Genomic DNA, 11,733 nt, shown 5'->3' on the forward strand with positions numbered 1-11,733 from the left:
GGGGGTACTTGGCCTATCCACAGGGGTACTAGGACCCCTGGGGGTACTTGGCCTATCCACAGGGGTACTAGGACCCCTGGGGGTACTTGGCCTATCCACAGGGGTACTAGGACCCCTGGGGGTACTTGGCCTATCCACAGGGGTACTATAGGACCCCTGGGGGTACTTGGCCTATCCACAGGGGTACTAGGACCCCTGGGGGTACTTGGCCTATCCACAGGGGTACTATAGGACCCCTGGGGGTACTTGGCCTATCCACAGGGGTACTAGGACCCCTGGGGGTACTTGGCCTATCCACAGGGGTACTAGGACCTCTGGGGGTACTTGGCCTATCCACAGGGGTACTATAGGACCCCTGGGGGTACTTGGCCTATCCACAGGGGTACTAGGACCCCTGGGGGTACTTGGCCTATCCACAGGGGTACTAGGACCTCTGGGGGTACTTGGCCTATCCACAGGGGTACTATAGGACCCCTGGGGGTACTTGGCCTATCCACAGGGGTACTAGGACCCCTGGGGGTACTTGGCCTATCCACAGGGGTACTTGAGAAGACTCCTGAGACCATAGACTTACTGGTCAAATTCACATGAGGGGGTACTTCAGGGGTACTCCGGGCAGAGAGAAATTCAGTTGAAGGTACAATAACCGTAAAGGGTTGGGAAGCACTGATATAGAGGAAATGGAACAACTGGTTGCTCTCTAGGTTACAGGGATCTGATAGTCCCAACCACCAAACTACCAGGTGTGAAACAGGGAAGGGACTTAATGGGGAATGCTAATTTGGTATAGAGCAGACCTAACTCACTCTATTAAAATGATCAAAACAGGAACATTTTACATTTGGCTAGAAATTCAAAATGAAATTATCTTAACAGAGAATAATGTTCTCCTGTGTGCTACATATATCCCCCACTAGAATCCCCATACTTTAATAAAGACAGCTTCTCCATCCTGGAGGGGGAAATCAATCATTTCCAGGACCAGGGACATGTACTAGTCTGTGGCGACTTACACGCAAGAACCAGACAAGAACCTGACACCCTCAGCACACAGGGGGACAAACACCTGCCTGGAGGTAACAGCATTCCCTCCCCCATATGCCCCCCTAGGCATAACTATGACAACATAACCAAAAAAAACGGGTCACAACTCCTGCAGCTCTGTCGCACGCTGGGTATGTAAATAGTCAATGTTAGGCTTCGAGGGGACTCCTATGGTAGGTACACCTACAGCTCATCTCTTGGCAGTAGTATTGTAGATTACATTTTCACTGACCTCAACCCAGAGTCTCTCAGAGCGTTCACAGTCAGCCCACTGACACCCCTATCAGATCACAGCAAAAACACAGTCTACTTGAACAGTCTACTCAATCATGAGACATCAAAGCCAAAGGAAGAGCATAATATTAACAAATGCTATAGATGGAAGGAAAGCAGTGTGGAAACCTAACAAAAAACTTTTAGGCAACAACAAATTAAATCCCGTTTAGACAACTTCCTGGACTAAACTTTCACTGTAATAGTGAAGGTGTAAACTTTGCAGTAGAAAACCTAAACAGTATTTATGAACTCTCAGCTTCCCTATTAAAAAAAAAAATATATATATAGGCAGAAAACCTAAGAAAATTAACAACAATGACAAATGTTTTGATGAAGAATGCAAAAACCAAAGAAAGAAATTGAGAAACCTGTCCAACCAAAAACAAAGTGTCTAGGCCTTTACTATGGTGAATCACTAAAACAAAAAGAAGGAAATCAGCTCAATGTAATTGAAGAATCCATAGACTCTAACTACTTCTGGGAAAATTGGAAAACACTAAACAAACAACAACACAAATAATTATCTATCCAAAACAGAGATGTATGGGTAAACCACTTCTCTAATCTTTTTGGTTCTAAAACAAAGAACAAACAGCAAAAACATATACATGATCAAAGACAAATCTTAGAATCAACTAAAGACTACCAGAACCCACTGGATTCTCCAACTAAATTGAATGAACTATAGGACAAAATACAATTCCCAAAAGGCCTGTGGTGTTAATGGTATACTAAATTAAATAATTAAATATACAGATTACAAATTACAATTGGCTATACTTAAAGTATTTAACTATACTATACTTAAAGTAATCATCCTCAGCTCTGGCATCTTCCCCAATATTTGGAACCAACGGCCTAATCCACAAAAAGTGAAGACACATTTGACCCCAATGACTTTCGTTGGATATGTGTAAACAGCAACCTTGGGAAATCCTAAATACAACCCATATTTATGTTGATTTATTTTCACTTTTGTACTTTAATGTCTTTATTCTTCTTTTGGAACTTTTGTGAGCGTAATGTTTACTGTAAAAAAATGTACTATCTATTTCACTTGCTTTGGCAATGTAAACATGTATTTTCCATGCCAATAAAACCCTTAAATTGAATTGAGAGAAAGAAAGAAAGAAAGTAAGAAAGAAAGAGGTGAAGAAATAATGAACACTGTGAAAGCTCTGAAAGAAGCATGGTGAGTTTGAGACAGAGTGTGAAAGCTCTGAAAGAAGCATGGTGAGTTTGAGACAGAGTGTGAAAGCTCTGAAAGAAGCATGGTGAGTTTGAGACAGAGTGTGAAAGCTCTGAAAGAAGCATGGTGAGTTTGAGACAGAGTGTGAAAGCTCTGAAAGAAGCATGGTGAGTTTGAGACAGAGTGTGAAAGCTCTGAAAGAAGCATGGTGAGTTTGAGACAGAGTGTGAAAGCTCTGAAAGAAGCATGGTGAGTTTGAGACAGAGTGTGAAAGCTCTGAAAGAAGCATGGTGAGTTTGAGACAGAGTGTGAAAGCTCTGAAAGAAGCATGGTGAGTTTGAGACAGAGTGTGAAAGCTCTGAAAGAAGCATGGTGAGTTTGAGACAGAGTGTGAAAGCTCTGAAAGAAGCATGGTGAGTTTGAGACAGAGTGTGAAAGCTCTGAAAGAAGCATGGTGAGTTTGAGACAGAGTGTGAAAGCTCTGAAAGAAGCACGGTGAGTTTGAGACAGAGTGTGAAAGCTCAGAAAGAAGCACGGTGAGTTTGAGACAGAGTGTGAAAGCTCTGAAAGAAGCATGGTGAGTTTGAGACAGAGTGTGAAAGCTCTGAAAGAAGCATGGTGAGTTTGAGACAGAGTGTGAAAGCTCTGAAAGAAGCATGGTGAGTTTGAGACAGAGTGTGAAAGCTCTGAAAGAAGCATGGTGAGTTTGAGACAGAGTGTGAAAGCTCTGAAAGAAGCATGGTGAGTTTGAGACAGAGTGTGAAAGCTCTGAAAGAAGCATGGTGAGTTTGAGACAGAGTGTGAAAGCTCTGAAAGAAGCATGGTGAGTTTGAGACAGGGTGTGAAAGCTCTGAAAGAAGCATGGTGAGTTTGAGACAGAGTGTGAAAGCTCTGAAAGAAGCATGGTGAGTTTGAGACAGGGTGTGAAAGCTCTGAAAGAAGCATGGTGAGTTTGAGACAGAGTGTGAAAGCTCTGAAAGAAGCATGGTGAGTTTGAGAAACAGAAACTGTGTTGGGGACAAAAAAGACCGTGTTGGATGGGAGAAATTTCTAAATGTTTTCCCCTCCTCTTCCTCCTCCTCCTCTTCTTATCTCTACCACCTGTGTTCAGTGTTTATTTAACACAGAGGGGTGATGTTTACACAGTCTAGGTTAAACACAGGCGGAGCCAATCACTTCTGTTAATAATAAATAATGTAAACAGCCAGACGCTGCAAAGCATGCTGGGATGGCTGGCGTGCCAGGGCCATTGTCCAGTATCTGATCTGACCCACTAACAGACAGACAGACATCACCCATGTTCACATTCATCCACCTCCCTGGAAGAGAGAGAGGGAGTGCGAGTTGAGACAGTGAGAGAGAGAGAGGGAGTGCGAGTTGAGAGACACAGAGAGATAGAGAGGGAGTGCGAGTTGAGAGACACAGAGAGATATAGAGGGAGTGCGAGTTGAGACAGTGAGAGAGAGAGAGGGAGTGCGAGTTGAGAGACACAGAGAGATAGAGAGGGAGTTCGAGTTGAGACAGTGAGAGAGAGAGAGGGAGTGCGAGTTGAGAGACACAGAGAGATAGAGAGGGAGTGCGAGTTGAGAGACACAGAGAGATAGAGAGGGAGTGCGAGTTGAGAGACAGTGAGAGAGAGAGAGGGAGTGCGAGTTGAGAGACAGTGAGAGAGAGAGGGAGTGCGAGTTGAGAGACCGTGAGAGAGAGAGAGGGAGTGCGAGTGCGAGTTGAGAGACAGTGAGAGAGAGAGAGGGAGTGCGAGTTGAGAGACAGTGAGAGAGAGAGAGAGAGAGAGAGAGAGAGAGAGAGAGAGAGAGAGAGAGAGAGAGAGGGAGTTCGAGTTGAGAGACAGTGAGAGAGAGAGCGAGAGAGAGAGAGGGAGTGCAAGTTGAGAGAGAGAGAGAGAGAGAGAGAGAGAGAGAGAGAGAGAGAGAGAGAGAGAGAGAGAGAGAGAGAGAGAGAGAGAGAGGAGTTGAGTTGAGTTGAGAGAGAGAGAGAGAGAGAGAGAGAGGGAGAGCGAGAGAGAGAGAGAGAGAGAGAGAGAGAGAGAGAGAGAGAGAGAGAGAGAGAGAGAGAGAGAGAGAGTGCGAGTTGTGAGACAGTCAGAGAGAGAGAGAGAGAGAGAGGGAGTGCGAGTTGAGAGACAGTGAGAGAGAGAGAGGGAGTGCGAGTTGAGAGACAGTGAGAGAGAGAGAGGGAGTGCGAGTTGAGAGACAGTGAGAGAGAGAGAGAGTTGAGAGAGAGAGAGAGAGAGAGAGAGAGAGAGAGAGAGAGAGAGAGAGTGCGAGTAGAGAGACAGTGAGAGAGAGAGGGAGTGCGAGTTGAGAGAGAGAGAGAGAGAGAGAGAGAGAGAGAGAGAGAGAGAGAGAGAGAGGGAGTGCGAGTTGTGAGACAGAGAGAGAGAGAGAGGGAGTGCGAGTTGAGAGACAGTGAGAGAGAGAGAGGGAGTGCGAGTTGAGAGACAGTGAGAGAGAGAGGGAGTGCGAGTTGAGAGAGAGAGAGAGAGAGAGAGAGAGAGAGAGAGAGGGAGTGCGAGTTGTGAGACAGTGAGAGAGAGAGAGGGGGTGCGAGTTGAGAGACAGTGAGAGAGAGAGAGAGAGAGAGAGAGAGAGAGAGAGAGAGAGAGAGAGAGAGAGAGAGAGAGAGAGAGAGAACTGAAGAGTTTGTGTGGTCATGCAGAAGGTAAGAGAAAACAGGGTCAAACAGGGACAGAGTCATCTGTACAGTAGAGTGAATGTGACAAGGACTCTGTCATCTCAGTCAGAGGAGAAGAACCCTAAAGGAGACTTAAAACAAAACACAAAAGGAGGAAGGAACTCGGCTGCTTCAGGCAACAACCTAACGTTTTTTTATTTTTTATTAATTTGACCTTTATTTAACCAGGTAGGCCAGTTGAGAACAAGTTCTCATTTACAACTGAAACCTGGCCAAGATAAAGCATAGCAGTGTGAACAGACAACAACACAGAGTAACACATAAACAAACGTACAGTCAATAACACAATAGATAAATCTATGTAGTGTTTGAAAATGTAGAAGAGTAGGGAGGTAAGGCAATATATAGGCCATAGAGGCGAAATAATTACAATTTAGCATTAACACTGGAGTGATAGTTGTGCAGATGATGATGTGCAAGTAGAGATAATGGGGTGCAAAAGAGGATAAGTAACAATGTGGGGATGAGGTACTTGGGTGTGCTATTTACAGATTGGCTGTGTACAGGTACAGTGATCGGTAAGCTGCTCTGACAGCTGATGCTTAAAGTTAGAGGGGGAGATATAAGTCTCCAGCTTCAGTGATTTTTGCCATTTGTTCCAGTCATTGGCAGCAGAGAACTAGAAGGAAAGGCAGCCAAAAGAAGTATTGGCTTTGGGGATGACCAGTAAAATATACCTGCTGGAGCATGTGTTACGGGTGGGTGTTGTTTTGGTGACCAGTGAGCTGAGTTAAGGCGGGGTGTTACCTAGCAAAGGCTTATAGATGACCTGGAGCCATTGGGTTTGGCGATGAATATGAAGCGAGGGCCAGTCAACGAGAGCATACAGGTCGCAGTGGTGGGTAGTATATGGGGCTTTGGTGAAAAAATGGATGGTACTGTGATAGACCACATCCAGTTTACTGAGTAGAGTGTTGGAGGCTATTTTGTAAATGACATCGCCAAAGTCAAGGATAGGTAGGATAGTCAGTTTTACGAGGGTATTTTTGGCAGCATGAGTGAAAGAAGCTTTGTTGCAAAATAGGAAGCCGATTCTAGATGTAATTTTAGACTAGAGATGATTAATGTGAGTCTGGAAGTGTTTACAATCTAACCAGACACCTAAGTATTTATAGTGGTCCACATATTCTAATTCAGAATAGAGTAGTTATGCTAGTCGGGCGGGAGTGTGCAGGCAGAAATCGGTTGAAGAGCATGCACTTAGTTTTACTAGCATTTAAAAGCAGTTGGTTGCCACGGAAGGAATGTTGTATGGCATTGAAGCTCGTTTGGAGGTTTGTTAGCACAGTGTCTAAAGAAGGGTCAGATGTAAACAGAATGGTGTCATTTGCATAGAGGTGGATCAGAGAATCACCAGCAGCAAGAGCGACATCATTGATATATACAGAGAAAATAGTCGGCCTGAGTTTTGATTCCTGTGGCACCCCCATAGAGACTGCCAGAGGTCGGGACAACAGGCCCTCCGATTTGACACACTGAACTCTCTGAGAAGTGTTTGGTGAACCAAGCGAGGCAGTCATTTGAGAAGCCAAGGCTATTGAGTTTGCCGATAAGAATGCAGTGATTGACAGGGTCGATGAAGACGGCTGCACAGTACAGTCTTTTATCAATGGCGGTTATGATATTGGCTCCTGACTTCCCTGAAAGGTTGCATTTGCGGGGGCTATTCAATGCTAATGCAGAACGCCACAGGAAGTTTTTGTGCTGGTCAAGGGCAGTCAAGTCTGGGGTGAACCAAGGGCTATATCTGTTCTTAGTTCTACATTTTTGAATGGGGCATGCTTACTTAAGATGGTGAGGAAAGCACTTTTAAAGAGCAATCAGGCATCCTCTACTGACGGGTTGAGGTCGATATCCTTCCAAGATACCCGGGCCAGGTCGTTTAGAAAGGTCAGCTCACTGAAGTGTTTTAGGGACAGTGATGAGGGGTGGTTGTTTGACAGTGATGAGGGGTGGTTTAGGGACGTTTGACAGTGATGAGGGGTGGTTGTTTGACTGAGGACCCATTACTCACGCAGGTAATGAGGCAGTGATCACTGAGATCCTGGTTGAAGACAGCAGAGGTGTATTTAGAGGTCATGCTGGTCAGGATGATATCTTAGTGGGTGCCCATGGTTACGGATTTAGGGTTGTACCTGGTAGGTTGCTTGATAATTTGTGTGAGATTGAAAGCATCTAGCTTAGATTGTAGGATGGCTAGGGTTAGATAGGTCACCCAAAGCTATGTTGTGTTGTGGTTTATTTTTGGTAATACTTCATGAAGATCCTCTGTGCGAACACACACCCACACACACTTTTCTAAGAGGGCCCTGAGCTGGTCTTCCCATGTGTACAGTAAGGAGTACAGGGGGAGGTCTGAGAGAGGAAAGAGAGAGATGTTAACTTCTCTATGGTAGGGGACAGCATTTGGAATTTTGGATGAAAAGCATGCCCAAATTAAACTGCCTTCTACTCAGGCCCAGAAGATAGGATGTGCATATAATTAGTAGGTTTGGATAGCAAACATATAATTAGTAGGTTTGGATAGCAAACATTCTAAAGTTTCCAAAACTGTTAAAATAATGTCTGTGAGTATAACAGAACTGATTCGAAAACCTGAGAAAAATCCATTCAGGAAGTAGGATTTTTCTTTTTTTTGTAGTTTTCTATTCAATACCATTACAGTATCCATTGACTTAGGACTCAAATTGCAGTTCCTATGCCTTCCACTAGATGTCAACAGTCTTTAGAAATTGTTTCAGGCTTGTATTCTGAAAAATGAGGACCCTGCCGTGTCACAGAGCTTTTTCATGTACGCGACCGAGAGAGTGCCTTTTATATTGCCTTTTATATTGACTACGTTATTGTCCGGTTGAAATATTATTGATTATTTAGGCTAAACACAATCTGGGGATTGAATATAAACATCGTTTGACATGTTTGTATGAACTTTACGGATACAATTTGGATTTTTTTGTCCGCCTGTTGTGACTGCATTTGAGCCTGTGGACTACTGAAGAAAACGCACGAACAAAGCAGAGGTTTTTGGATATAAAGAGACGTTATCAAACAAAAGGAACATTTATTGAATACATGAATGCCTTCTGAGTGCAACCATATGAAGATCATCAAAGGTAAGTGATTCATTTTATCTCTATTTCTGACTTGTGTAACTCTTCTACTTGACTGGTTACTATTTGTAATGATTTGTCTGCTGGGCTATGTTCTCAAATAATTGTACGGTATGCTTTCGCCGTAAAGCATTTTTGAACCGTGACACTGTGGTTGGATTCACAAGAAGTTCAATCTTTAAACCTATGTAAAATAGTTGTGTCTTTTCTGAACGTTTATAATGAGTATTTCTGTATTTGGCGCTCTGCAATCTCACTGGATGTTGGCTAGATGGGACGCTAGCATCCCACATACCCTAGAGAGGTTTTAACATGTGTTTCCCATGCCAAATGGGGGGAGGAGAGAGAGAGAGAGAGAGAGAGAGAGAGAGAGAGAGAGAGAGAGAGAGAGAGAGAGAGAGAGAGAGAGAGAGAGAGAGAGAGAATAAATATATATCGATCCCTCCCTCGAGACCCCCAACAAACATACTCTCTACAGTTCACCTCCACAACTACCGATGTTATAGTCCTCTACCACTCCTTCTCTCTTTCCAACCATCTCTGTCTGTAGGCTACACTTCCTCTTTGTAAGAGCTATATCATTTCATCTCTATGCTAAAATGTCCCTTGTCTAATATTACAGATGTCTGATCTTAAAGAGGAACTCCACTCATGATGATGTGGCCGGTGACACTTTGCTTTTTCAGTCCAATATCTTGAAAACTTCACTGCTGACATGCAAAACATTTGGGACTGTATTAACAGAGGACTAATGAAAAAAGACCAAAATATCGTTTTTGTGTGGAGTTCCCCTTTAATTTAACCAGTTTCGTTGTAAGAGTAAAACAATCCTTCAGCAGGAGGAATTGATTATCCTAAAAAATAACTTATAATTTCTAACAGGAAATTTGTTTTGACAGGCTGCAGTGGGCTATAGTTCGATACACTTATGTCGTAGTGGAGGTTAATATTTATTTTGTGTTTTTAAGCTATATAAAACGACAGTTGTTGATGAGTATGGCTGCATTTCAGATACATTTTCGTACATTTGAATGTCACAGTAGTATGACCTAGGCCAGTTATTCTGTCAGGTGCTTTAACATTTGAGCAAGAGGGAGCGAGAAAGAGTCCTACAGGTTTTCAGTGAATTTATGTAAATCACCAGGCCGATTTGAATCACAGGAAAAATTATCTATTAAAATTTAACAGCCTGTTACAACTGTGTGATAACACATCTGTAGTCACCTCTAAACAGCCTGTACCAACTGTGTGATAACACATCTGTAGTCACCTCTAAACAGCCTGTACCAACTGTGTGATAACACATCTGTAGTCACCTCTAAACAGCCTGTACCAACTGTGTGATAACACATCTGTAGTCACCTCTAAACAGCCTGTACCAACTGTGTGATAACACATCTGTAGTCAACTCTAAACAGCCTGTACCAACTGTGTGATAACACATCTGTAGTCACCTCTAAACAGCCTGTACCAACTGTGTGATAACACATCTGTAGTCACCTCTAAACCGCCTGTACCAACTGTGTGATAACACATCTGTAGTCACCTCTAAACCGCCTGTACCAACTGTGTGATAACACATCTGTAGTCACCTCTAAACCGCCTGTACCAACTGTGTGATAACACATCTGTAGTCACCTCTAAACCGCCTGTACCAACTGTGTGATAACACATCTGTACTCGCCTCTAAACAAACAACCCAACTCTATATTAAGAGACAGAGAACATACATCTCTCACACGTACGTCAACATGTGCACGCACACACAAACACCTCTCTCTCCCTCTCCGTTGTAATGTCATTCCTGAGGCCAGGCGACACTGCTCTCATCCAGACACTCTCCTCCAGCCTCATCACATTCCTCACCATGAGGGATTCACATGGAGGAGTTAGAACACTAGTCTTTATACACACACCATGTATCCACTTCAGCCTCGGACTGCCCTCTGACTGCCCTCGGACTGCCCTCTGACTGCCCTCTGACTGCCCTCTGACTGCCCTCTGACTGCCCTCTGACTGCCCTCGGGCTGCCCTCGGACTGTATCCTGCACACCAGATAGCAGCCTGCATACCATTGAACTTCATCATAATCATCATAATTGTAAGTCATTGTAATCATCGTCTTCATCGTTGTAATCCTTATCATCATCGTCTGCACCATCATCACCATTCATAATCTTCAGCAGCACACATCAGAAACCAACTCACCTCTACAGCTATGGATCCATCATAATCCCCATCACCACCATCTTCATCATGCTCATCATATCTCAGTGTATAACTCCCCTCAACATCCTGTCCACCAGATACATGTCATATTAACATCCTCATCTCAAACATCCACCCATCCTCCTCCTGTCTCTCTCCATTCAATACAATGGTTTCCCTGTAGACTAATAGCTATAATCAGACAAAACACACAGAATAAAATGAGCAGGGAACTTTACAACAAAGAATACATTCATGTGTGTGTGTGTGTGTGTGTGTGTGTGTGTGTGTGTGTGTGTGTGTGTGTGTGTGTGTGTGTGTGTGTGTGTGTGTGTGTGTGTGTGTGTGTGTGTGTGTGTGTGTGTGTGTGTGTGTGTGTGTGTGTAGGGCTGAGAGAAGGGCTGGGAGAAGCATATGCCTCTGGATGAGTGGGGGCAATGATAACGTCAGAGATGCTGCCACTTGGGGTTTGGTACCTATTTTACCCCTCTTCTTGTCTCGTCAGCTGCCCAACGACCTTGAAAGTGTGTGTGTGTTATGTGTGTGACATGTCATTGAAAGGTAAATGTGCTGCTATGCAGCCTACTAATAACAACAATCCTTTGCTGTTGGAGGTCGTATTTCTCTCACAGACAAACTGCATAGCTTTAAAGTTGTAATAAGATAATGCAACAACTCCTCACAATACAAAGGAGAAGTTTGCGCCATAAGGAGCTAGTTTTTGCCACATGTAGTAGTAGCAGTAGCAACACCCCCCATCCCCCCGCGTAACTTTGAAACGGATACTTCAAGACAACCCCCCAAAACAAGACAGAGCGGCAAACATATAAAGTAGCCTAACCAACCAACTGGCTTACCAGTTGTTGCCGAAACCCCCTGCATCTTGCCGACAGTTGTCCTGCTTGGCTGAACTCTTCTCCGATGCTCAAAGCAGATTGGAAAGAGTGCCCGGACGAGCTAACGTTACAGGCAAATCAAACGAAGGAGTGTCCCGACTCGAAGTCCGCTGCTTTTTCCCTTGTCTTGGCAAAACGCTCTTAGCCTCCACAGTAGAACATAACGGGCATGTAGTGCTTCACTCACGGAGATAGAAGAAGGGTTTCCACGAAGAGTTTTTCCTGCATTAGTGCACTGATCCATTCACTCCTCAGGGATCTACCTTCCTTGCAGCAAAACTATTCCTTCCTCTGA

General features: G+C 44.1%; 1 protein-coding gene across 2 annotated transcripts in view; it reads right to left on the bottom strand.

Moving 5' to 3' along the window:
* The window catches only part of LOC118360281 (FYVE, RhoGEF and PH domain-containing protein 3-like), a 157,020-nt gene that overhangs the window by 145,266 nt on the left and 21 nt on the right, over positions 1-11,733 (bottom strand). The window contains exon 1 of one of the 2 annotated variants that reach the window (XM_052481981.1): positions 11,400-11,733. This exon is cut by the window's right edge and continues 21 nt beyond it. In XM_052481981.1, the coding sequence (XP_052337941.1) occupies positions 11,400-11,424 (25 nt within the window). In that variant the 5' untranslated portion in view covers positions 11,425-11,733. The remainder of the gene's footprint in view (positions 1-11,399) is intronic. The other variant, XM_052481984.1, reaches the window with a different exon arrangement.

Source organism: Oncorhynchus keta, chromosome 27 (genome assembly GCF_023373465.1).
Source record: "Oncorhynchus keta strain PuntledgeMale-10-30-2019 chromosome 27, Oket_V2, whole genome shotgun sequence".
Lineage (NCBI taxonomy): Eukaryota > Metazoa > Chordata > Actinopteri > Salmoniformes > Salmonidae > Oncorhynchus > Oncorhynchus keta.